The 26,532-nt window shown below is 39.9% G+C and overlaps 5 protein-coding genes across 10 annotated transcripts in view; 2 read left to right on the top strand and 3 right to left on the bottom strand.

Moving 5' to 3' along the window:
• Window positions 1-180: 180 nt before the first annotated feature.
• On the bottom strand, window positions 181-13,732 carry LOC145489336 (lactase/phlorizin hydrolase-like). Its single transcript, XM_081468300.1, has 9 exons — window positions 13,075-13,732; window positions 11,235-11,505; window positions 10,437-10,758; window positions 9,725-10,130; window positions 6,459-6,467; window positions 4,053-4,649; window positions 2,676-2,946; window positions 1,878-2,199; window positions 181-1,571 (listed from the first exon to the last, which is right to left on the bottom strand). The coding sequence occupies exons 1-9, from the start codon at window positions 13,730-13,732 to the stop codon at window positions 1,134-1,136; spliced, it is 3,294 nt and encodes a 1,097-aa protein (XP_081324426.1). The 3' UTR covers window positions 181-1,133.
• LOC145491054 (uncharacterized) lies at window positions 4,856-13,130 on the top strand. Of its 6 annotated transcripts, XM_081470198.1 has the most exons (5): window positions 4,856-5,030; window positions 5,148-5,287; window positions 5,688-6,187; window positions 6,715-6,856; window positions 13,083-13,130. In XM_081470198.1, the coding sequence occupies exons 1-3, from the start codon at window positions 4,955-4,957 to the stop codon at window positions 5,904-5,906; spliced, it is 435 nt and encodes a 144-aa protein (XP_081326324.1). In that variant the 5' UTR covers window positions 4,856-4,954; the 3' UTR covers window positions 5,907-6,187; window positions 6,715-6,856; window positions 13,083-13,130. The 6 variants fall into 6 exon arrangements, with proteins under 6 accessions (XP_081326324.1, XP_081326326.1, XP_081326322.1 ...); XM_081470200.1 differs by lacking the exon at window positions 13,083-13,130 and having other exon boundaries at window positions 6,093-6,187; window positions 6,715-8,873; XM_081470196.1 differs by lacking the exon at window positions 13,083-13,130 and having other exon boundaries at window positions 6,715-8,873.
• A 2,688-nt stretch (window positions 13,733-16,420) lies between the features above and the next one.
• Window positions 16,421-22,460, top strand: LOC145491016 (cytosolic beta-glucosidase-like). The gene is made up of 5 exons (XM_081470145.1): window positions 16,421-16,505; window positions 16,701-17,310; window positions 18,894-19,164; window positions 19,669-19,850; window positions 20,422-22,460. Exons 1-5 carry the CDS (start codon window positions 16,425-16,427, stop codon window positions 20,817-20,819), a joined length of 1,542 nt encoding a protein of 513 aa, XP_081326271.1. The 5' UTR covers window positions 16,421-16,424; the 3' UTR covers window positions 20,820-22,460.
• Window positions 22,456-23,937, bottom strand: LOC145491049 (uncharacterized). Its single transcript, XM_081470188.1, has one exon. The coding sequence runs from the start codon at window positions 23,236-23,238 to the stop codon at window positions 22,651-22,653; it is 588 nt and encodes a 195-aa protein (XP_081326314.1). The 5' UTR covers window positions 23,239-23,937; the 3' UTR covers window positions 22,456-22,650.
• Window positions 23,938-24,487: 550 nt separating this feature from the next.
• LOC145490020 (uncharacterized) overlaps window positions 24,488-26,532 on the bottom strand; it is a 2,414-nt gene continuing 369 nt past the window's right edge. Inside the window, exon 1 of the mRNA XM_081469109.1 lies at window positions 24,488-26,532. This exon is cut by the window's right edge and continues 369 nt beyond it. Coding sequence (XP_081325235.1) covers window positions 26,123-26,532 — 410 coding nt within the window. The 3' untranslated portion in view covers window positions 24,488-26,122.

Here is a 26,532-nt window from a genome sequence, read left to right as displayed (position 1 = left end):
CGGCATCTGTGATTTATTACTAAAACGAAGCACTGCAGCATGGAATCTGTTTTTTAATTGAACCTCTAACAATGGTTTCCCACTCATTCAGAGGATCGTGACAGCGTGTTTTTTTCCAGACAGAGAATTTTTGTTCCCAGGAGAAATCCGATGTAAAAAGAAAGGAGATACTCGGAAAAATCGAATTAAACTCCAAAATGAGATCAATCTGAGCATGGCCAAGTTTATTTGGTCCCTGAATTATTGGATAACAATCTAAAACTTAAAATCGAATGAGGGCTAAGTCAGTATATGCAGATGTCATCGAATACCATTATCTATGCAAAAATATTTTATGCCAGATCTATCCTAACTATCAACAAAGTATGACGGCGAACTGTTATCTCTTGTGTGTGATCTTAAACGATTCGAAAAGATACTATACTTGGATGCATCAAACCATTTTGCGTTCTGTCTTGAAACCCCTAAGTGAACAAAACCTGCAATTTATAACGAGCATTCCCGACCCCTTCACACGCAATTCCCCGCCCCCCTGCATTGGTAAGTTCTAGCATTTTGATACGCAATGCAGTCAATCGATCGTTTTAACGCACCCCACTGCTGAACTAAAACCTTGAACTTAATCCGCTGAATTCATCTCAACGGTTCTTATAAGAAATAACGAGATGGCTCTTTTTCCATATTAATTAGCATATGTAAATCTGATCCACAGGTTTCGCGCCAGATTTCGAGAAAGAAATTGCTGTTTTGATAGAAATCGGTTTAAAACTTACAGAGCAGAAAAGTTTAGGAAGGTCTTAATATTCGTTTATCATCAGCACACACAACTCTCCGTGGAATGTCATGTCAAAAAATGTAAATAAGGAGAAATTCTCAATAGTTGAAAGTTTAACAAAGATATTATAAATAATATGTAGGTATTATTTAAGCTTTCAAAATAAAAATCTAGATAAGACAATTTTGAAAGTAAAAATTAACTGAATTGATCAGACCGTGACCAATTATGGAATAACGCACCTGTTCTAGACGATCTACAGGATTTCTAAACCAAAACCAATTCAGGTTAAACAAGTCTTTCATGGTTTGGGAATTAACAAAAGACTAAAGCATGCAATTTGACCTTTTTGTGCCTATCACAACTCCGATTTTTCCTTTAAATTCTTTGGAAATCCATTGTTGCGAATAATCTCTTTGTACGCCTCTGCGGACCTTTTTGGGGTGCGTGGTCGATTAGGATCGCTAAAATCGACACGGTGAATCCCAAATCTGGGGCGATATCCTTCCATCCACTCGAAATTATCCAGAAAACACCAAAGAAAGTAGCCTTTAACTCGAACACCATCCAAATGGATGGCTTTCAATGCCTCGTTCACATACGAGGTCAGGTACTCCACTCGTTGAGTGTCGTTCAACGCCTCTTCGCCAGTGAGATCGCTTTCGCCGTCAATAGCAAAGCCATTCTCCGTTATTATGATGTCGGGATCATTATAATGTTCTTTCACCCAATTTAGAAGCTTGCGCAAGGCCCAGGGAGTATGGAAAAGCCACACAGTACCACCTGGAGGAGGGAAAAATCAACGGGAGGTAGGTGTTACAAACTCTCTTGCCAATAATAAATTTATGGGTTTAATTTTGTTCAAATGGCTTTCTTAAAAAGCTAATCATTTGGAAAAGAGGCAAGAGGGAATGGGGAGAAGAGGCGTATTATTGGAACTAATTTTGCTTGCGAGACTGTTCTATTGCAACCGACAACAGCCGCAGATAACAAAATAAAAATTTTCTCTGTTATTAATTCCAACCGAAAATAATGCAGTTTCGTTTACAACTTTACAAAGAAATCGGGCTGCATCTTTCGGCAGCTTTCTCGTTCAGGTTACCCTAAACGAAGTAATAACAGACGCATTATTGGCATCTAAGCAGTACAGTTTATAACCATTCAAAAGGCAGGGGCACACACTCCCTGTTGGTTCTTTATCGCGGCAGTAATAATTATATACTTTGTAAGCAGGGACCATTGAAATACCTCGACGCCAGGACGGGTGAGAAGTGGTCTTCATTTGTTGATCGCTCAGGTAATTCCACTCCACATCAGCTGGGAATTCCTTATGTTCAACGAGAAATGCGGTGTACATGTTTAGAGCGAAAAAATCTGCTGTTCCTTGAATGAGTTGCTTTTCTGCCTCACTTATTTCTGGAAGTCTGACAGGATACAAAATTGCATTAAAGTAAGTATGGAGAAAAACGGCGACGGTTTGTCCGAAAGAAATCGAAAGGGAGCTTAACCGTGCGGCAAAACTCCATTTTTATTGCGGATGGCGAGCAGGGATGGTGCACTGGTGAGAGCACTCGCCTCCCACCAATGTGGCTTGCGGGTTCGATTCCGGCCCGTTGTCATATGTGGGTTGAGTTTGTTGTTGGTTCTCGCCTTGCTCTGAGGGTTTTAATTTTCTGCGGGTTCTCTGGTTTTCCTCCCTCCACAAAAACCAATAAGTCCAAATTCCTATTCGACCGTGATGGAGGACCCGCATAAAAACCAGTTGAGGCTGATAAGACTTCCTCTAAATATTGTAATTTATTTATTATTTATTTCGCTGTTTGTTCTTATTACGTTTTTTTTAGACTCAGGACTGCGGGAAGCGCATCATGATGTCTTTAAGTTTCAATATTCTTCCTACCTATTTGGAATTCCTTTTGCGTCGCTTTTCTCCTTCACAATTTTCTTCATGACGTCAGGCCAGTCTCCATTGACAAACACTGGATGAGCGAACCACCCGAGCCACCATTCTATACTCCGGTCAGCGGCGTCTTTGTCAGCTTGCTTGTCTGACTTGGGTTCCCCCCATTGCGCGTTGAGGATTATAGATACTTTACCTTGCTGTGTGGCGCGGAAAACTTGATCATAAGTATGCCAAGCCTTGGCATGAGCAAGAAGCATTACATGTGCAACTATCGAAAAAAAAGTCAATTTTGCTTTTATGTTTTAGGTCTTTGGACAGAGTAACTCTTATTTATTTCTCAGTACATCTTGGTTTTCTTAGTTATTTCTCAGAACATCCTTAATCCCCCCTATGGGGACTGGTGATGAATCTAGCGCCTGATCGAGTAGATCTGGACGTGAGTTCTCCATTTGATTAATGGTATTAAATGTAAACGCGTAGCATTCTTGATGTAAGCAAAATAATGAAACTACAAAAAAAAAAAAATAATAAAAAACGTCCAATAATTTCAGGTTTTTGTGATTATCTTTCGAGATTAAAATTTAAACTGGCGGAAGCGTAATTTGAATTGAGGGGGGGTGGGTCTTACAAGCAGGCAACGGAGGCGCTAACTTGTAGGGGGTCTGGAGATATTTGTAAAATTATTATTTTTTGTATTTTTTCCTCGAAATTGGGGGAGCCCCCGGCTCCGCCGTTCCTGATACAATAAGCCAAATTATTCTTGAATTTTGATTGGTTCTTTCTTATGACCATTAATCGAGAACAGACGTATAGATGACGTCATTAACATTTGGTTTTGTTTCTTTATTATCGTGTAGGTAAAACAAATAGATTCCATGTTGCCGTGAGTCTGTTTAGTAATCGATCACAGAAGACGTCAAAATGTGGTAAGAACATCAGTGACACACTCGCCTAATGGCTCGTGTGACATATTTTTATTTTTAACACATCTGTGATCTATTATATTGTTGATGAACAGACGCACGACAAAATGCAACCTATTTGTTAATCAGACAGTTTTCATATGCAAGTCCACCTTTCCGTTTCCATGTTATCTGCCTGTAGTTCAGGACAATAAACGAATTTGATATAATCGCTATGATAATAACGTAGAAGTCTTTCACCCTAAAAACAGTCGAAGCAAAATTTCCCGTATGGTCTTCAAGCTCAGACTTCCCCCCCCCCTCCAACCCCCTCCCCCCAGTCACCCCGGCATCTTCCTAAATCAAACATCTAAACTCCCCAAAGCTAAATGAAAAAATCATTCCACGTTTCTGATGTTTTAAAACTCCCAATTATTATTAAGGAGATACGTCTTACTGACAATTTCTATACCTTTATAGGTGGCTGTGCCAAGGTTTTTCTTGCCTGGCGCTGTAACACCGAGTCCGTGGCCTAAGAAAGCTGCTTCCCACGGTTCGTTTATTGTAATCCACCACTTGACTCGATCACCAAACGTTTCAAAGCAAAACTTGGCGTAGTCGTTGAAAACGTCGGCTATTTCTGGGTTCAACCAGCCATCGTACCTGTCTTGCAGAGCCTGGGGTAAATCGAAGTGGTACAAAGCGACCATTGGAGTAATTCCGCTTTCAAGAAGCGAGTTGATCAAGTCGTTGTAATACTTCACTCCCGCGGAATTCACCTTCTCTAGCGTTCCCTCCGGTAAAATTCTAGACCACGAGATTGAAAACCTGTAATATCCAACCCCGAGGTTGTTCAGAAGCTTCACGTCTTCGTCCGTTTTGTGGTAGCTATCGCAAGCTATGTCGCCTGTTTGGTTCAAGAAAGAATTGCCACCTGCGTGAGTGAATTTATCCCAGCTGCCAAGTCCCTTACCGTCCGCATCCCATCCACCTTCCACTTGGTAAGCTGAGGTCGACGTTCCCCACATGAAATCTTCGGGAAATTCGCCATAGAAAAACTCATCCTTCCCTTCTGCCATGCCCTCCGAAATTAAAACGAAGAAAAAACTAACCAGAAATGATATTATCATATCGCGTGACTTGTTCCGGTTTCTCAGCTTCTGAATAATTCTCACGCAAGCGTTATGCTTGCGCGTTAGGCTTGATTACAAGCCGCTGTTCGGGAAAGGAGCCCGCGCTCCTCCCCACAGAGGACGGGCTTGATAGGGTGTGAGACGCGAATTTATGAATATTAAACAGTTGCTGTTGTTGTAGAAAAATTTGATATGTAGACCATTAGCAAGTGTAACTCTTACCCCATTTTTTTTCGCATATATGTGGAGGTTGCGTGACTCGCAACAAAACAGGAAGCAGTATCGTCACCAGACCAAACGAATAAGCTGCCGGCAAGGTCCACCATGAACTTGCAGAAAAAAAGAAATGGTACCCTGTGCCTTAGACCAACAGCTTCTATTTCTGTTGTAAGCTACCTAGTGATTTGTATTTGTTTGTAAAATACTTCTTATAGGGCTGACTGCAGCTACTACTGTTTATGGCAAGTGTATCCATATTGAGGCCTTTGAAAAGTTAATGGAAGGCTTTGACATATGGAACAACTTCACCCCTTCACTTGCACGAGGCACAAATTCTCATGATCACACTTACCAAGTAAGATGAATGTAATATTTACTTATAAATGCAGAATACATAAACATTGTATACATTCATTTTTCATAGTCCATCCTAATGATTAATTGGTTGGCGGCAAAATGCAGTGAAATTGTATAGCATAATTTTCTAAATCAAATAGCTTGTAGACTAGTATATTATTTTTATATGATCATGGTACATGTACATTTTACTGTATTCTTTGGGAAATCAGGATACAGTATTTTTTGTCAATTGCTTTAAATGTGATTATTCATCATGTACTTACTGACTGCTTAGCTAAGTTCACCTCTTTGTTTGCATTTCCACATACAGTTGATTACTGATTTTCTATAATTTCTTCTCTTGCACTATGTATTATCATGTAACATCCTGTTTTCTTCATGATTTGCTATTTCAGGATGAAAGTCATGAATTTTTGCCTTTAAATGGCACTAATTTTACCATGTTTGTACGTGGAAATAGAAAGCATGGTGTGGTTGGTCTCCAGGGTGCCCTGATCACTTGCTTTACCTGTGATCATCAGGTACATGCCTGTGAACATGGCACAAAAATTTTGGAATCTGAGGAAGTTTTGGAACACAAAATGCCTGATTTCCTAGTGGATTTTTTTTGCTGAGAAAAATTATCGGGAATCCACTGTAGTTTCAGAAAACACCTCCCGTAAAGAATGGAAATTAAGACCAGTGTCTTCGAATAAAATTCCATTTCAACTATCTACAGCCCAGAAAGAAATATTCTCCACTTTGGAAAATGTGCTACAAATAAAAATGTCCTCTACTGATCTTGTGCTGCTTACCCCCAGCTTACCTCCCTGCTGCCCAAAGTGTTCATCTCAGTGCATTGGTCAGCCAAGGAAAGTTTTGTGCTTTTTGAAAAAGCAAATGTTGCATTGTGAAGGTAGGAAATTCCTTGCATTTTCATGTTGAGAATTTTGCAAAAATGCCTTTAACTCACCAATGAATTGGATAGAAGTGACTGTTTACAATGAGGGTTTGTGCTGTGGATGATGGAGGAAGGTTTAAATTAGCTCCTCATCTCAAAAAGTCAAATGCCTGTTCTGATTAATTAAGAGTCCAATTCTCGAATGAATTCACTGAACCAAGTTGCTCACAGAAGCTGGCATGTTTGATGAAGGGTTGCCACTGCATATGATTGATTTGTAACTTACTGGCTAGAGCCAAACAAACCCAGTTTGTTCTAGGTAGAAAGTGCTGAAAACCTTTAAGGCTAGGACTGACACCTAAATCTTTGATCAACGTATTGTTTATTACCCTAGCAATCTTAAGTCGCATTCATAATGCAAACTGAATGGATTCCAATCCACAATTTAAGTTCATTCCTATTCATAAATGTCCTTCCTATTATTTTTTTAATAACAATTCAATAATGGTTTGTGATATTCTCAAATGTATGTTTTGTTCTAGTATTATACTATACTTGTGTTGACGAAGCCTGTGATGCAACTGTGGAGTTGAATGGTTTAGAGCTCACACTGTTGAACATGGGCTGGTACATTATTTCTTAGGAGGTCTTGAAGGATTTCATGTTTCATTTTCTAAAGGGAAGGTACATGAAGTTATTATTATTTTACTCTTTATCACGACTTGCTTTGCAGATTAATTGCAGCTTCACGTGTACTGCACATTTCTTTCATGTCATACTTAAAATGGCATTATGTTAACTGTACTTTCAGTAATTACAACCACCTAAAATGGGTCCACATTTGATATTAGAGCTGAGACTGGGATGTGATTATTGAGTCATAAAGTAGACTCGGTTAATGGAAAATTGTTATTAATGGAGACATACTAATTGAACACATCTAATTACAGTTTTGAGTAAAGATGTGCAGTACCCATGCAGATATTATTAAATTTAGACAAGTATGCTAACCAACAGAGACTCATTTTGTTACAAGTAATGTTGAAATGTAACGAGCCAAATAATCAGGCAAATGATTAACTGAAGGTTGTAAGGTGTTGTGCCATCTCCCAATCTAAACCAGAAACATGATGATTGTGTTGTACACTTTAACTTCAGCAGTATCCTTAACAATACTCATTGGTGCTTACTGAAGCCTCTGTCACGCAACGCTTTGCATTGCGTTACGTGACATAGCTAACGTGTAGCGTGTTGGAATTGGTGTGGATCACACACTGGATTGAAGAATTATTACGTCACGATGTGTGAGCTTCTCAATCACACCCCTTTTGGCGAGGAAAGGCAACTCGGTTGGCAATTGGAGTGTTGATACTCCCAAACGTTTTTTGGCAGGGGTGCGCGGCCCAAACCTTCCACATCAACATTTGCAAATTTGTAGCCCTTTTCAGGCGTTTACGCCAATAAAAGCTATTTTTGGTTAGCTGGGCTCATATATTAGAGACGTTCACTAATCTCTGAGATCTGAAAGAGGGTATTGATTTTTTATTTTTTTGGGTGGGGGGGGGGGTTCAGGTCTGAAATAGGTTACGGAAATAACAGATTTTGATCTGAAGTAAGGTAAGGGTTTTGAGGTTTGGGCCGCACACTCCTGCTTGAAACTTCAATACCCTCTTTCAGATCTTTCAAAGTAGTAAACGTCTCTAATATATGACCGCAGCTAACCAAAGATAGCTTTTATTTAAGTAAACGCCTGAGAAGGGCTACAAATTTGCCAATATTGATGCGGAAAAATTAGCTCCTTGTAAACAAAATACCCTGTAGCATGTCAGAGTGAAAAACACACCTTATTTCAGACCAAAATGGTCAAAATCTATACCCATTTTCAGACCAAAACATTTAAAAAAAACATACCCTTTGGGGCCGCAAATACCTATAAAGCCCGTATTAGGGAGAACCGTCGGTAGTTTCACTAAAGTCGGCACGAACTATACTGGGACAGGAGTCAGGAGCCCATCACCTGGGTTCCTGATTAGGAGACGTGTGGGGACGTGCGACGTCAAGCCTGGACAAGCCCCTTCGAGCGTACCCATATGACTTATATTGCAGGGACCGGTACGTATAAGCTGGTGCACACGAAGCGGATATTGGTTCATTTTAATGTTGTAGCGGACACAGTTTGGACGAGCCGGTGCACACCATCCGACATTGAAAATTGAAGTCATTTTGTCCCTGCGAATTCAAACCAGCTAAATTATGTGAGACGTGTTACAGGGACAAAATTTTGTCCCCGCAACAGAGCGTTTCCTTAAAAACCGTCTACACGAGAAAAACTGTCGCTGTATCATGCGCCTAAGGGCTCTTTTGCCACTTTTTTTGTTCTTACGACGTTTTGACGACATCTGTGATCTATCACTGAACAGACGCACTGCGGCATGGAATCTGTTTTTTAATTGAACCTCTAACGATGATTTCCCACTCATTCAAAGGATCGTGACAGCGTGCTTTTTTTCCAGACAGCGCATTTTTTCCTCAGGTGAAAATAAAGGAGATGCTCCTCGGAGAAATTGAATTAAACTCCAAAATGAGATCAGTCTGAGCGTGGCTCAAATTTATTTTCCCCCTAATTATTGGATACCAATCTAAAACTGAAAAACGAATGAGGGCTAAGTCAGTATATGCAGATGTCATCGAATACCATTATCTATGCAAATATATTTTATGCCAGATCTATCCTAACCATCAACAAAGTACGACGGCGTACTGTTATCTCTTGCGTTTCATCTTAAAGATTCGAAAAGATACTTGGATGCATCAAACCATTTTGCGTTCTGTCTTGAAACCCCTAAGTGAACAAAACCTGCAATTTATAAAGAGCATTCCCGACCCTTTCACACGCAATTCCCCGCCCCCCCGGGGCGGGGAATTGATACGCAATGCAGTTAATCGACCGTTTTAACGGACCCCGCTGCTGAACTAAAACCTTGAACTTAATCCGCTGAATTCATCTCAACGGTTCTTATTAGGAATAACGAGATGGCTCTTTATTCATATTAATTAGCGTATCTAAATCTGATATACAAGTTTCGCGCCAGATTTCAAGAAAGACATTGCTGTTTTGATAGAAATCAGTTCAAAACATACCGAGCAGAAAAGTTTAGGAAGGTCTTAATATTCGTTTATCATCAGCACACACAACTCTCCGTGGAATGTCATGTCAAAAAATGTAAATAAGGAGAAATTCTCAATAGTTGAAAGTTTAACAAAGATATTATAAACAATATGTACGTATTATTTACGCTATCAAAATTAAAATCTCCTTAAGGCAAGTTTGAAAGTAATAATACTTTCCAAGTTTAAAAATTAAATGAACTGATCACATCGTGACCAATTATGGTATAACGTACCTGTACCAGATGGTCTACAGGGTTTTTAGACCAAAACCAATTCAGGTTAAACAATTCTTTCATGGTTTGGGAATTAACAAAAGACTAAAGCATGCAATTTGACCTTTTTGTGCCTATCACAACTCCGATTTTTCCTTTAAATTCTTTGGAAATCCATTGTTGCGAATAATCTCTTTGTACGCCTCTGCGGACCTTTTTGGGGTGCGTGGTCGATTAGGATCGCTAAAATCGACCCGGTAAATCCCAAATCTGGGGCGATATCCTTCCATCCACTCGAAATTATCCAGAAAACACCAAAGAAAGTAGCCTTTAACTCGAACACCATCCAAATGGATGGCTTTCAATGCCTCGTTCACATACGAGGTCAGGTACTCCACTCGTTGAGTGTCGTTCAACGCCTCTTCGCCAGTGAGATCGCTTTCGCCGTCAATAGCAAAGCCATTCTCCGTTATTATGATGTCGGGATCATTATAATGTTCTTTCACCCAATTTAGAAGCTTGCGCAAGGCCCAGGGAGTATGGAAAAGCCACACAGTACCACCTGGAGGAGGGAAAAATCAACGGGAGGTAGGTGTTACAAACTCTCTTGCCAATAATAAATTTATGGGTTTAATTTTGTTCAAATGGCTTTCTTAAAAAGCTAATCATTTGGAAAAGAGGCAAGAGGGAATGGGGAGAAGAGGCGTATTATTGGAACTAATTTTGCTTGCGAGACTGTTCTATTGCAACCGACAACAGCCGCAGATAACAAAATAAAAATTTTCTCTGTTATTAATTCCAACCGAAAATAATGCAGTTTCGTTTACAACTTTACAAAGAAATCGGGCTGCATCTTTCGGCAGCTTTCTCGTTCAGGTTACCCTAAACGAAGTAATAACAGACGCATTATTGGCATCTAAGCAGTACAGTTTATAACCATTCAAAAGGCAGGGGCACACACTCCCTGTTGGTTCTTTATCGCGGCAGTAATAATTATATACTTTGTAAGCAGGGACCATTGAAATACCTCGACGCCAGGACGGGTGAGAAGTGGTCTTCATTTGTTGATCGCTCAGGTAATTCCACTCCACATCAGCTGGGAATTCCTTATGTTCAACGAGAAAGGCGGCGTACACGTTCAGAGCGAAAAAATCTGCTGTTCCTTGAATGAGTTGCTTTTCTTCCTCACTTATTTCTGGAAGTCTGACAGGATACAAAATTGCATTAAAGTAAGTATGGAGAAAAACGGCGACGGTTTGTCCGAAAGAAATCGAAAGGGAGCTTAACCGTGCGGCAAAACTCCATTTTTATTGCGGATGGCGAGCAGGGATGGCGCACTGGTGAGAGCGTTCGCCTCCCACCAATGTGGTTTGCGGGTTCGATTCCGGCCCGTTGTCATATGTGGGTTGAGTTTGTTGTTGGTTCTCGCCTTGCTCTGAGGGTTTTAATTTTCTGCGGGTTCTCTGGTTTTCCTCCCTCCACAAAAACCAATAAGTCCAAATTCCTATTCGACCGTGATGGAGGACCCGCATAAAAACCAGTTGAGGCTGATAAGACTTCCTCTAAATATTGTAATTTATTTATTATTTATTTCGCTGTTTGTTCTTATTACGTTTTTTTTAGACTCAGGACTGCGGGAAGCGCATCATGATGTCTTTAAGTTTCAATATTCTTCCTACCTATTTGGAATTCCTTTTGCGTCGCTTTTCTCCTTCACAATTTTCTTCATGACGTCAGGCCAGTCTCCATTGACAAACACTGGATGAGCGAACCACCCGAGCCACCATTCTATACTCCGGTCAGCGGCGTCTTTGTCAGCTTGCTTGTCTGACTTGGGTTCCCCCCATTGCGCGTTGAGGATTATAGATACTTTACCTTGCTGTGTGGCGCGGAAAACTTGATCATAAGTATGCCAAGCCTTGGCATGAGCAAGAAGCATTACATGTGCAACTATCGAAAAAAAAGTCAATTTTGCTTTTATGTTTTAGGTCTTTGGACAGAGTAACTCTTATTTATTTCTCAGTACATCTTGGTTTTCTTAGTTATTTCTCAGAACATCCTTAATCCCCCCTATGGGGACTGGTGATGAATCTAGCGCCTGATCGAGTAGATCTGGACCTGAGTTCTCCATTTGATTAATGGTACTAAATTTACACGCGTAATGGCATTAAATGGCATTCTGGACGTAAGCAAAATTATGAAACTGAAAAAAATCAAAAACGTCCAATGATTTCAGGTTTTTGTGATTATCTTTCAAGATCAAAATTTAAACTGGCGGAAGCGTAATTTGAATTAGGGGGGCTTACAAATAAGCGACGGAGGCGCTAACTTGTAGGGGGTCTGGAGATATTTGTAAAATTATTATTTTTGAATTTTTTGCCCCCCCCCCCCCGGCTCCGCCGTCCTGATATAATAAGCCAAATTATTCTTGAATTTTGATTGGTTTTTACTTATGATCATTAATTGAGAACAGACGTATAGATGACGTCATTCAACCTTGTTCCCAGGCTCTCTCATCTTCCTGGGAACGAGGTTGGACGTCATTAACTTTTGGTTTTGTTTCTTTATTATCATGTACGTAAAACAAATAGATTCCATGTTGCCGTGAGTCTGTTTAGTAATAGATCACAGAAGAGGTGAAAATGTGGTAAGAACATCAGTGACACACTCGCCTAACGGCTCGTGTGACACATTTTTATTTTTAACACATCTGTGATCTATTATATTGTTGATGAACAGACGCACGACAAAATGCAACCTATTTGTTAATCAGACAGTTTTCATATGCAAGTCCACCTTACCGTTTCCATGTTATCTGCCTGTAGTTCAGGACAATAAACGAATTTGATATAATCGCTTTGATAATAACGTAGAAGTCTTTCACCCTAAAAACAGTCGAAGCAAAATTTCCCGTATGGTCTTCAAGCTCAGACTCCACCCCCCCCCCCCCCAACCCCCTCCCCTCAGTCACCCCGGCATCTTCCTAAATCAAACATCTAAACTCCCCAAAGCTAAATGAAAAAATCATTCCACGTTTCTGTTTTAAAACTCCCAATTATTATTAAGGAGATACGTCTTACTGACAACCACGTCTTTGGCAAACCTTTGACTTGAATCGCAGACAAATTTGATTACACTTTTGACCCACCTTTGACAGTGCGCAAAGGTGTATCAAAGGATCACCTTTAACCCTAAAACAAAGGCGTTCACAGGTGAGTAAAAACGGCCTTTCACGCCTTAGATTTTGGTGGCAAAGGTTTATTCAAAGATGATCTTTGATTCGCCTCAAAGATCGTCAAAAGCGTGCAAATGTGGCCTTTACAAACCTTTAACCACACATTTGACGCGCCGTAAAGGCGATTTTTCGTGCCGTGCATCTTCCGAAATCAAACATCTAAACTCCCCAAAACTAAATAAAAATATCATTCCATGTTTCTGATGTTTTAAAACTCCCAATTATTTCTCTCGATTAAGAAAATTAATTATTAAGGAGATACGTCTTACTGACAATTACTATACCTTTATAGGTGGCTGTGCTAAGGTTTTTCTTGCCTGGCGCTGTAACACCGAGTCCGTGGCCTAAGAAAGCTGCTTCCCACGGTTCGTTTATTGTAATCCACCACTTGACTCGATCACCAAACGTTTCAAAGCAAAACTTGGCGTAGTCGTTGAAAACGTCGGCCATTTCTGGGTTCAACCAGCCATCGTACCTGTCTTGCAGAGCCTGGGGTAAATCGAAGTGGTACAAAGCGACCATTGGAGTAATTCCGCTTTCAAGAAGCGAGTTGATCAAGTCGTTGTAATACTTCACTCCCGCGGAATTCACCTTCTCTAGCGTTCCCTCCGGTAAAATTCTAGACCACGAGATTGAAAACCTGTAATATCCAACCCCGAGGTTGTTCAGAAGCTTCACGTCTTCGTCCGTTTTGTGGTAGCTATCGCAAGCTATGTCGCCTGTTTGGTTCAAGAAAGAGTTGCCACCTGCGTGAGTGAATTTATCCCAGCTGCCAAGTCCCTTACCGTCCGCATCCCATCCACCTTCCACTTGGTAAGCTGAGGTCGACGTTCCCCACATGAAATCTTCGGGAAATTCGCCATAGAAAAACTCATCCTTCCCTTCTGCCATGCCCTCTGAAATTAAAACGAAGAAAAAACTAACCAGAAATGATATTATCATATCGCGACTTGTTCCAGTTTCTCAGCTTCTGAATTCTCACGTAAGCGTTATGCTTGAGCGTTAGGCTCGATTACAAGCCGCTGTCACAGTGATATGTGTATCCCCGTGATATGTGTATCCCCGCACACATATCACTAGTGATATGTGTATCCCCCGTGGGGATACACAAAACACTGATACGCGCCTGGGCATTCAACGAACAAAATGGCGACTCGGTTGCGAGGTTCCAACGAGCGCTGTAAAGAGTAGGAGAAACCAGAAATGAATTCGCGCCCAACGGAGCACATTAGGATTTCTTGAGTTTGGTTGAGTTCCAACCGACTCGATTGTATATCTGACTAAAACTTCGAACAGCGGATACACATATCACTAATTATTTCATGGCGCAGTGATCTCAGTGTGTATCCCCTAAACACAGCCTTTAGATTGGCTATCTTAATCTACCTGATCGAAGAAAATGGCCAATTATTGCCGAAACGTGCTGGCTGCTTACTCGCGACGACGTTTATACCCAGGTTGAGGTTTGCGGAGTTTGCAACTCGAATGTCTAAATATCTAAACTGAAATCGCGTGCAGGGGATACACATATCACTAATTATTACATGGCGCAGTGTTATGTGTATCCCCTGAAGACAGCCGTTATCTAGGCTAACTGCCGAAGAATAAACGTCGATTGTTATGAAACTTGTTAGCAATGTTCGCAGTATAGCAATGTATACAGCTTGAGACTTAACATATCTTACAAAAAGTCGAACTGAAAAGCGGGTGCAGGGGATACACGAGTGCCACTAATCATTTTATGGCGAGCGGGTCGAAGCCGTGATATGTGTTTCACTCCACGAATAATTCAGATGCAAACAAGGCGATGAACAGTGGAGAATATGCGTTACTCGATGGGTGAGAATGCACCGCGCAATTAATATCGTCGTAGAAATCCCGTGCTGTGAAACTCAAATTGAAATATATCTAGATCCATTTGGGGTTCAACTTTAAATTCATTATATCCTGCTCGCAGAAAACCAGTTAGGATCAAGAACACAATTCCAGCAGCAGATACGTATGCTTTTTCAACTACAAAAATTGAGATCTGTGTTTTAAGTCTGTTTGGGTTAGTCGTTCGTCCAGTAAGCGACCGGACGACGAGAGCGCTTTCAAGAAGGATATTGCTATTTAAAGTAGAGGGGAAGGGGGTGGGGGATACACATATCACTGGTCGCCATCTTGGAGGGGATACACATATCACTGGGATACACATATCACTGTGACACCGCTGTTCAGGAAAGGAGCCCGCGCTCCTCCCCACAGAGGACGGGCTTGATAGGACGTGAGACGCGAAATTATGAATATAAAGGACGGTGCCTACTTAATACAAAGGTTTTTGCGCCAGGTTACGACCACGCGGAAAACGTAGATCTTTGTAAGGGCTATTGGCATCCACAAGGAAAAATTGGGGTAGCCATGCATTTTTTTCGAGATAATTAGCCTTGAATCTCATCAAAAATGCTGACATCAGCATTTTTCTGAAAAAAGAAGGAAAGGATATTTCTTCACAGATTTCCTTAGAATTCGCCTTTATATACAGAAAAGCAAACACATTTATAAAGATCTTAAAACTACGTGGTAAATGGTAACATAAAAACCATTTTTGGTATGTTTTTAATAACAAACTCGTTGCCACAGCGTTTTTAGCGTCTCTGACAGCCTTCCCCTGGTTCAGCTAAAATACAGTCTAAATACCTTTTGCTCACAACCAGAAACTAATCACGTGTTGAATAGGCTTGCCACTTCCATTTCATAACATAAAATGTAGGGGTAACTACGCGTTTTTCAAAGTTATTGATCTTTTTTGAAAACTTTTACGGTGCCCGTAACATTTTTTCCTGTCACCTCCCTAGTAAGTAAAACAATTGCGTATCTCATACTTGTTTCGCGCGCGCACTACGTACACGCCATGTACAGGTACATGTTTACAAGTGGATTTCATTATAATTTTCGACAGATAACGGCTAGTTTTTCAGCTGGAAGACATTAACAGTTAGTGGTTAGCGATACGCTGCTAGTCTGGTATGCCTGGTTTAAGTACAGGTTCATTAAACTTGATTTGGTCACAGTAAGAAAACTTTGCTTTCACACAGTTGCTGTTGTCGTAGAAAAATTTGATATGTAGACCATCAAGTGTAACTCTTACCCCATTTTTTTTCGCATATATATGGAGGTTGCGTGACTCGCAACAAAACAGGAAGCAGTATCGTCACCAGACCATCCGAATAAGCTGCCGGCAAGGTCCACCATGAACTTGCAGAAAAAAAGAACGACACCAGTGTGCGGACATTCTCGTCCCCATAACCCTTTTCGTTTCTCTTAGCCCGCGGGGCCTTGGCACGAGAATCGTTTTTTCGTGCCAAGGCCTCGCCGGCTAAGAGGAGCGAAAAGGGCTATGGGGACGAGAATGGTGTGCTGACCGAGCACGCTACGTAGTCTAATGAAGTATTTATAATAATGGCTCTTTTTGCTATGAAAGGGAACCAATCAGATTTTTCAGTTAATTGAAATAAATATCTGCTAATTTGGAAAAACATATAAACAATAACTTCACGCTAACTTCGCGTCTGGGCGCGAAATCTGCCATTCGTCCCCATTCCTTTACTCGCTCTTCTAATGACTATTGTTCTCCGTCGCTGGGAAAGATCGAATGATTTCCATCACAACCATCAAATTTTCATTTTTATTGCAACTACACGCAGTATTTCTTGAAACTGGGGCCAAAATGTCGGTAAGTAACCACTTAACTTTTTCTGCTTTTCCGATTTTTCTTCTCAATTGTGCAAGACAATTGAATTCTTAATGAATTTTACGCTACGACCTTACCAGTAATCTCAATAAATCTGTCACCAGTAATTAAAGTTAATTACCCTAGTTTTTTAAAAAATCACTGTAAAATGACCTTTTCTTTGTATTGTCTTCTTAGACAACGACTGCTGAAACAGAAAAAGGTTTTATTCGAGGAAAATTCCCTGAGGATTTTATTTGGGGAGCAGCTACTGCGGCATATCAAATTGAGGGTGCCTGGGACGAAGATGGAAAAGGTCCAAGCGTTTGGGACACGTTCTGCCATGTCGGAGGGAAAATACACAACAATGATACGGGCGATGTAGCTTGCGACAGCTACCACAAAACTGAGGAGGATGTTTCACTCCTAAAAGACCTTGGTGTTGGTTATTATCGATTTTCCATTTCATGGTCCAGAGTGTTACCCCAGGGAACATTAGATAAAGTGAACCCCCTGGGAGTCGATTATTACAATAAATTGATTGACACAATGCTAGCCAATGGGATCAAGCCTGCTGTGACGCTGTATCATTTTGACTTGCCACAGGCATTGCAAGATGTGGGTGGTTGGCACAATCCTAAAATATCCGACATTTTCAATGACTATGCACAGTTCTGTTTTAAAGAGTTTGGAGATAGGGTCAGAATCTGGTTGACAATAAATGAACCTCATGAGGAGGCACTAGATGCATATGGTCTTGGTTCTTTTGCTCCTGGACTGAAAAACATGGTAACAGGTCCATACCTGGGTATGTATTTATTTCTTTATTTAACTTTATTTATACACGGGTAAAACATCAGGACTTAAAGTAAATACTAAAATTGCATTAATTACATTGTTAAGATACTAATCTACTACTACTTAAATCTAATAAGATTTTAATTTCAGATTTCACAACTGAAATAAGAAAATCATAAATTTCAACAACATATCCTGCAGCAGGTATAAAGTGGGGCTTAAGAGTGAGAGATAGGTGATGAGGGGTGAGGGGTTCCATTTCCATGATTGAGTGGCACTAACCTGAACATTATTCAGACAAACAGGACTGCTTTTCTTTTTAGCCAGAGTATTCTTCAGGTTCATCTCCTACTTCTCACCTCTCACCCCCATTTTAGACCTGCCCATCTGGTCTTTTTGATGCAACGCGATTTTTCATATCTGGCACAACTGAAAAGATGTATGTACAAATTAGTATGGAGAATTTTAGTATCTTTCCAGCTTGGCACCCAAGTGGTTAGGTGCTTAGTAGTGGAGCTCCTGGAAGCCGAATGCATGCAAGCAGAACCCCATACCCTTGAAAATTTGGTAACCCATCAATCTAAAATCATGTGACTGTCCATATGTATGTATGTCCATGTGCCACCTGCACTGTGCATGTATGAGGTCAGTCCGATACCTTGAGAAATAAGAGAGTAGCACCATTACCATAGGTACATCTTTGATATTGAACATCCATGTGAGGTCAATTAACAGCTGTCAAAGCAAGGTATCCGCTGACCAGTATCACATGACTGTATCATGGGCTTAGGTTTAGAACTCATCGATGTTGGGTGCCTTTTTAAAGTTGACTGCTGCCCAGATGCTGGTTTTCGATTGGATCGTGGGCTCAAGCTAGGTTATAGGGGTATAGAGGGGGCTGCAATGACTTGAAGGCTTGTACAGTGACTCATTTTCCTTTTAATTACTGCAGATATCAACAACTTGTAGTGCACTGTAGCTCATTGTGCTACTTGAGTTTTGGATACTCTTTTTTTGTATGTTATTTATATGTGGGTGTAGCGGGGAGGGTGTGAGAGGGGGCAATGACAGAGGCTTCTTTATATTCTTCAATAAAGTTATACTTTGGATGAAATAATACTTGTTAAGCTTTTATTCATGAGAAATCATACTCTCAGTGAGATGTCTGGATAGAGCTGAAATAAGAAGGACATCTGATTGGTGTACTGCTAGTCATAACTTTGACTGACCAGCAGGGACTCAGATTTTAAAGTTACATTTCCCTCAAGATTTTTTGACTTCGTGAAAACATGAACCAATGGCCTTTCAGAGAAAATTAAAGTAGTCTTGATTACCAGCATCGTTCTGTAGTTTGTCCTTCAATGTGAACTCTTTCAATCCTTTATGCTTCTGGTCCTGCCCATGCAAATTTTTTGCCAAGATCTTGCCAAAAATTTTGCACAGGTGGACATTAACAAGATGATGGTTTAATTGCATGACCGTGAAATTATGACAAAAATTCTTGATTTTTTTAAACAGATTATCCTACCTTGTCTTGAAGGAAATAATTCCTATGTTAAACTGATTTACATAAATTTCTATGTTTTAATGCAGCTGGTCACAACATGTTGTTGGCTCATGCAAAAGCATGGCACACTTATGACAAGGAATTCAGAAGAAACCAGCAGGGTAGGGTGAGTATTGTGGTTAATGCACAGTGGTTTGAGCCCAAGACTGACAGAGAAGAAGATATCAAAGCAGCTGATCGCGGCATGCAGTGGTTCTTGGGGTGGATGGCACATCCTGTGTTTGTCAATGGTGACTATCCTCAGGTCATGAAAACACGTATTATGGAGAAAAGCAAAGCACAAGGACTGCCTTCCAGGTTTGATATTATATAATTCAGTAAAGTAAAGAAATACAGACCACTCAATCAAGGGTCCAGTGCATTAACCCCCTCCTCCAAATACCAAGCATGAAAAAAATATTGATTGTTAATGTAGCCCCCAAAATTCTTCTTAAAGCAAAATTTTACACTATTAGAGACAGATAACATGAGCCAGGCTGTTTCATTTTAATAACCTGGCTTGATTTTTCAAGATTACTTTTATCAGTTTACGCCCTAAAATTGATCACCTTTTGCACCTGTCATTCACTTTTCCCTTCACATATGGCACTCATTGATTTTCATCCTACTACATGACAATAAGGTAGTAAATGCAGGATATAAAATTGAAAAATTTCTAGCCATTTAAGTCCAGTACAATTAACAGTAAGAGTTGTCAGTCTGTGCTCATTGGGATTGATAATACAAATGAACAAAGTGAGTGTCACATACTCCTGAATTATTTTTACCATCATTAACCAAATTTCTGTTTATTGATTGCAGGCTTCCATCTTTCAGTGAAGAACAAAAAAAATTGCTCAAAGGCACTGCTGACTTTTTAGCTCTCAATTTCTATTCAGTGTCATTTGCTGAACACCATGATTTGTCATATGAGGAAAATGTGACGTGGGGCTACTTTACAGATCAGGAGATGAAGGCATCTAGAGATCCCAGCTGGCTGAAAGGTTAGTATAGTGCATAACAGGAAGTAACCAACCCAGTTTTTTGTCCCCAGTAGAAAAGTGAAAGCGTGCTTTCCATTCGTTGAAAAATTCTGGTTTAAATTTCTAGAAGTTTCAGTGATGAATAGAACAGTATTTTCTAGAATTTCTGGAAAAGCAGACAACCTTGTGAGGTATACTGAAATTTTTTGGAATTTCTTATCCATTTGACTTTCCTTCCACAATTTCTGGAATTTTCTGTTGATTGAGGTTTGCTTATTCCGAAATTCAACATTTTCCAAATTTTCTGGAAACTTTACTAGGAAATTTCTGTACCATTTGTCCCCATTTCAAAACTTTTGGAATATTTTGTTAATGGAAATTGCCCAATGTGAGGGGACAGGTTATTGGCATTATTTAGCACAATTTACAGTTAGACTTTTAGGAGTGTTAGAACTAGTGTAAAAACAACTATCAAAGAAGAAATGTCTCCTTACATTGTCAAGAAATGGACTGCACTTGAATAAGAATATCCTCAATAAATAGCTCCAACTGTTTGAACTTATTTGAATCACCTTGCATTTTGTAACACCAGGTGATCCCTCTTGGTTATACTGTGTTCCATGGGGCATGCGCAAAATGCTAGTCTGGCTGAAACAGCAGTATAATGATCCAGAAATAATTGTGACTGAGAATGGATTTAGTGTTCATGGTGAACATGATCGCAAATTACCTGCTGCTCTCCAGGATACAGACCGTGTCACATACATCAAGGGATACCTCAATGAAGCTTTGAAGGCAGTCAAACTTGATGGTGTTAAACTAAAGGGTTATTTTGTCTGGTCATTGCTGGATAATTTTGAGTGGGATGATGGCTATCGGTTTAGATTTGGCATTCATCATATAAACTTTGATGATCCCAAGCGGCCACGCACCCCTAAACTTTCAGCAGAGGTCTACAAGGAGATTGTAGCAAACAATGGCTTTCCTTAATGTGCTGCTCCAGAAAATACCATTACCTCCCTACCCATGGAGGGGTTTTTGCTCTGAACTACCCACCCTCTGGTAATTCTAGTTTGTCCCATCTTTCTTTAAAAGATTTGGCCTTTTGTTATTTAACTTTCTAATGACACTCAGTTGGGTGGGTAATGATATTTTTTGGAATTGTACTATGAAAGATAATAATTTGAAGAAACAGTATTTCTTCTAGTTTGATAACAGTAGTATATTAATCAAATAAAACAACTTATTCAATTTGTTTTTCAAAACCAAAAAATTATGCAAAACATCAAACAATTAAATTAATTAAAGATGATTTTCGGCCCATACTGCGCACTCTCAAGAGTTTGTTTACGTTTTTTGTTTTGTCTCATGTAAGACATCACAAAATGTAAACATTTCACAACTACTTACAAGAAGTAAATTCAAAGTTTTATGTCAACCGCCATTGTGGATGTGTAGCTTTATGTTTCGTTCTTTCTTATATCACTTGATGAAACAACTTGGCAGCTTTAAAAATCAGTGAAGCTGTTGGAAAAAGAATTTGAAAGGCCTCAAAGATAAGGTATGTGGTTCATAACAAACAAGATTGATTCGCATTCCATCGAGTGAGACTTATAATGTTTATAAACATTAGGGTGCTGAGACTGCGCAGTACAGACTGGAAATTATCTTTAAACAGATTGGCTCTAATGATCGTTAATAATAATCATTGTGTTTACTCTCATATTGTATATAATATTATGCCTGTCCTGATCATTGTCTTTTTTTTCTGCTAAGGCTTGTGACAAAAGTATTTAATATTTTTCGTAAACAACTTTGTGTCCTATAATTTACAGCAACTTCTCAGTGGTACACATGAAGTTGTTCCATTTGTCTTCTTTACTATTTTTACTTGTCTATTCCAATTATAGGCATCAAAGGATGACTATTAAGAGGATCCTACATATACCTTTTTTCTTGTTTCTCAAGTTTAGAAGTTTGGCCTACAATGTTCTCTAAAATGCACACCTAAAGGTCTCCAAGCAGTTAGTTTAACCATGAAAATTTAATCAATTTGTAATAGTAATTGAACCAAGTAGACTACAATTCAGGATGAGTTATTTCAAAATCTGATAAGCATACAGTGTGAGGCCTATTTGAAATTACAAGCATGATTGCTCCCTAAATTGTATGACACAAGGTCGAATTTCTAATGAATTGTATGAACAAAAAATTTTGAAAATTTATAAAAAAAAAAAAGAAGACTTTTGAGAACTTCTTTTGAGCAGAAAAGTGAACAGTGCTTTCAATAAGTTTCAAAAACTGTAGGAAATATTAAGAAGGAAGCCATCAAAGCATGTGTAATTGATGTGCAAATGGCAAAGATATCCAATTACAAATATCCAATTACAAGTTGAATACCTGTAATTTGACACACACGTGATCATGCACCAATTGTGTGACAAATAGGGCCATGGGGAACCAATCACAATCAAAAATTTTGTTATGGATATGATTAACATCATGATATTACATTAGAAAATATAAATTGAGTGATGAGTCAGTGAAGCAGCCAATGCAGCTCGATTTCCTAAAGGGATGTATTTTTAGGCTATATTTAGCTGAAGTTAAGCAAGTTACTCCCCCCCACCCTCCTCCTGCCAGGGTACCCTACAACATGAAGATGAAGATATTTCTCCCTTTACATTTTTGCTAATGTGCAACAGAAGGAACTCTGCAACTAGTCTTTACCAGGGTAGTAGTCCAGGTCATTGCACCCTGAGAATCCCCCGGAGGAGGGGGATTTTACTTTCCCCTCTTCCCACTTTAGGCATGACCTTGATTAGGTGTCCTTTTTATGATGTATTATCCTGAATCCTGTAACAACAACTCGAAAGTTTCTTACGTTAAGTTCATGACCGCCTCCACCACCAACATATCTCATAAACCTGTAAAAATCACCTGGTCTGGCTTTAGAGACGACAGGATGATCAGAGATCACAGTGTGTTCACGTTTCCAGTAATGTTCTGCGATACCAAACAATCGCCGACGCTCTGCTATCTCAATAATTTGTTCGTCTTCAAGTGATGGCGTTGTTGGAGAGCACCCTGCTTCCGGTCTCATTAATTTCACGAAGATTTCGCCCTTTTTATTTCCATAGCCCTGGTCTTTCCAAAGAACTGACATGACTAGTTTCTTGACAGAACCAGAAAGAACTGGTCCGTCAAAATACAACTCGTTGGGGCAAATATAAGGACCGGAGACGAAAAAGTCCTTGCCTTTCCACTCCTCGGAGGTAGGAATAATTCGAGGCATAAGTGAGTGAATTCGTCGGCATGTCAAACCTAAACGCACTATATCCTCTGGGTCGAGAAAGCGAGTTACATGTATCAGCGCTAAATCGTCAAGTTCCTCTAAGGAATACACCATAGCGGGGATTTCACGTTTTAAACGTTCAGATTGTAGTTTACTCCAGCAGGTCGAAACGGAAAATACTATCTTTATCCCCGAGATTGCGTGACATCGTCGAAGCTGTCTATTTATAGTACTAAAATCGTGAAGTCTCCGATCTTTAGTTACCCCAGAGAATGGCGTTTTCACGATTCGAAAGCCCAGTCAATTCCTTACAGTAACACTTATTTAGCTTGTCCACATCAGAAGGAACCACCGGCTTCGAAAGTAGTCACGCAATGAATCGGCAGGAAGTCCGAAGGAAACGAAAGGTTGCGAAAGGTAATGTGCACACAACGACGGAACCGGAAGTCTAAGCAAGAATAGATAGGCTAAAGCGAGATTAAATCTGTAAACCGTACGGAGAGAAGGTTTCTCAGGTTTTACCTGTGCCGCTGCTTCCATCTTGCACGATCTAAAAGAAATGACCTGAAAAGATTATTTTTTTTACTTTGGCGGCCTGGAGAGGTACTTGCCACTGAATAAAAGGAAGGGGGTGACTGAAAATGGTGACTAAAAGCTACAATCATGGACAAATTGTGTTGGAAAATGCCAAAAACATGAAATCATAATCGTAATGCCTACAGAATAAGTGTCAACACCCCCATTCCCCCTTCCAATGTTGGAAAATGGTAAAATGCAAATTTGTGTCAGATGAAAGTGTTTTGTCAACATTGCACAGGGGTTGGGAGCGGCAAAATGTGTATAAAATGATTTTTTTCCAACCCTTGTGACCAAGATTGTAGATGCAGGATGTGAAACCACCCTGTGAGCAGCAGGTTCTCCTACACTTTCCAGTCAAAGAGAAACTTCGTCTGCAAGTTTATGAAACTACTTGTAGGTATATGTTGATCTATTGTTGTATCTCTCTCCCAATCCACAAGTCAGTGTATAAAATATTATTAGCTACTGGTATAATGTCAGTGGTTTCCCTTACACTTCCCATTGAAAGAGAAACCTTGTCAGGAGTCACAGGAATGCCTCTCCTCAACCATGATTTGTTAGAGCAACCTTGTTAAATGCCAGAGGGGTTGGGGAAGTGGGGCATTAGTGAAAATTTACCATACCATCCAGGGGCAGAAGTCACATAAATTTTGAAAACATCACAATAAAAATATTACGCAGACTTAGGCTACTCCTTTACATCGTGTGCATGAAGATAAAAATATGATGGCATGGCATTTAAGCTCTGAGTGCAAGGAATCATACCTCACAAATAGCATATAAGATGGAACATTTTATTAAAAACAAATTATTGAAATTATTGTTTATTGATTTTCTAGCAATGTACCATTATCATGATCATATTTCACAGCTTACTGATATAATAGATGTCTTTAGCCTTGCAAATCACCAAAATAAAGACTATTTGTTGATTGTAATACTGCAGGTACCTTCTAACTGGTTACATTTCACTGCACATGTTTCAGTGCCATCACTGACTGCAACTCTACATACATGCAGGAAGTAGCCTATGATTGCAGCCTAACTTCCTAACTCCAGTGAAATTCATGCTGGGATGGCTTGTCATTTAAAACTGCCAGTACCCCCCCCCCAGTACCCCTTCCCCCCACCCAGAGGGACTCCCATGTAAAAAGGACAGGGTTGCTTATCAGAAATTTGGAAAAAAAAACCTAAGAGGTACCAAGATCCTACTCTACGGGTGTGACTTGAATTTTGTTTTCACCCACAAGAAGTAATAATATTATTCTAAGACAACACATTATTCTGGCATATTTTCTTCAACTCAATACCCCAAAAGGTACCCAAAAGCTTCTGCTGTGGACCTTTTGAGGCCAAACTTCCTAAAAGGTAACAAAACTGCTTTGTTAACCCCTAAAAGGTCTGACAAACACCCTGTCCTCTTAAATGGCAGTTGTCCCCGCCCCCGGTTGAAAGAATGTTCAGTTCTGGTTCAGTCTGGTCGCAGCCTAACTTCTGTGCTGGTTTTCAGGGCCAGCATTTTTCTGAGAGAACGTGGCAAGGTATCCTTCTCTCCGTCACCTACTGTAAGAGCTATCTGATAATGCTATTTAGAAAACAGCGCTAAAAATATATGCACACTGATTGGTTAAAAATGCTGTTTCTATAACTCTTTAGTATAAATCTACTAGCATTCTATGTATCATGAATGCCATTCTCTGATTGGCTACGCTACTCACTACCTATTCTGTGATAGATGGTGAGTAGCGTAGCAGCATGCACCTTTTAACAAAATCATGGCCACTTCTTTGCGTTTTCAAGGGGTCTGTGAAGAGGATTTAGATAAAGTTTTGAGCAACTAGTAGATTTATACTAAAACAATTAGATTATTCGCTCATGATTTCTAACCGTGATAGTTGACGAGGGCGATAGAAATCTCGAGCTCATAATCTAATATTGCTTAATAGAAACACAGAACTAGCACAAGCTGTTGACGTAATGATGGCGTGAGCAAAGACAATTTACATTTTGATAATCAAAGTTAGCAAGTTGTTTTCCTTTTTTTCGTTGTGGTGTTTTCTAAAAGAAACAGAAAACATGTTCTCCATGTTTCTATCGAGTTATAAAAACACTCACCTGTGGCTCGTGTTTCCACAGCATTTCTTGCTCTCCCAAACTTCCACTTGTGTTTCTATAACTTGATAGCAACACGGTACATGTTTTTTATTTCTCAATTATTAATAATAATTGTTAATAATGATAATAGTCACACTTGGACTGTTTTTTTACCATAATGAAGTTGTGTTCACCATGACAATTTTTAGTGTGACTGACAATTCAAGTGTGGCATGCAGGGTTGAACATCAACCAACGATGCACAAAATACATTATTGTACTCTAGAATTTTTTCTAAAGCTGTCATTTTGTCTGTTAGTCTCATTTAATGCACTATCGCACATACAGTAGCCTTGACTCGAAAGTTCTTTCCCTCCAGTTCATGACCTCCTCCACCGCCAGCATTATTCATAAACCGGTAAAAATCTCCCGCTTTAGCCTTGAATACGACCGGATGATCTCCACGAATCACATTTCGTGCCTCTTTCTCGGAGTGCTCTGCAATACCGAACAATCTGCGGTACTCTGCAATCTTCACGGGCTCTCCTCTCTCTGCAGCCGGTCGCATCAACATCATGAAGATTTCGCCCTTCCTGTTGCCCCATCCCTGGTCTTTCCACACGACGGACACTTCCAGTTCGATCACCATGCCAGGAAGTATTGGTCCGTCGAAGTACAATTCAGGAGCCCAATGTCCTCGTCTGGGGCCAAAAATGTGAAAGTCCGGCCCCTTCC

This window comes from Orbicella franksi, chromosome 6 (assembly GCF_964199315.1).
Source record: "Orbicella franksi chromosome 6, jaOrbFran1.1, whole genome shotgun sequence".
Lineage (NCBI taxonomy): Eukaryota > Metazoa > Cnidaria > Anthozoa > Scleractinia > Merulinidae > Orbicella > Orbicella franksi.
The sequence above is the reverse complement of the archived record's forward strand: the minus strand, read 5'-3'. Positions and strand labels throughout refer to the sequence as shown.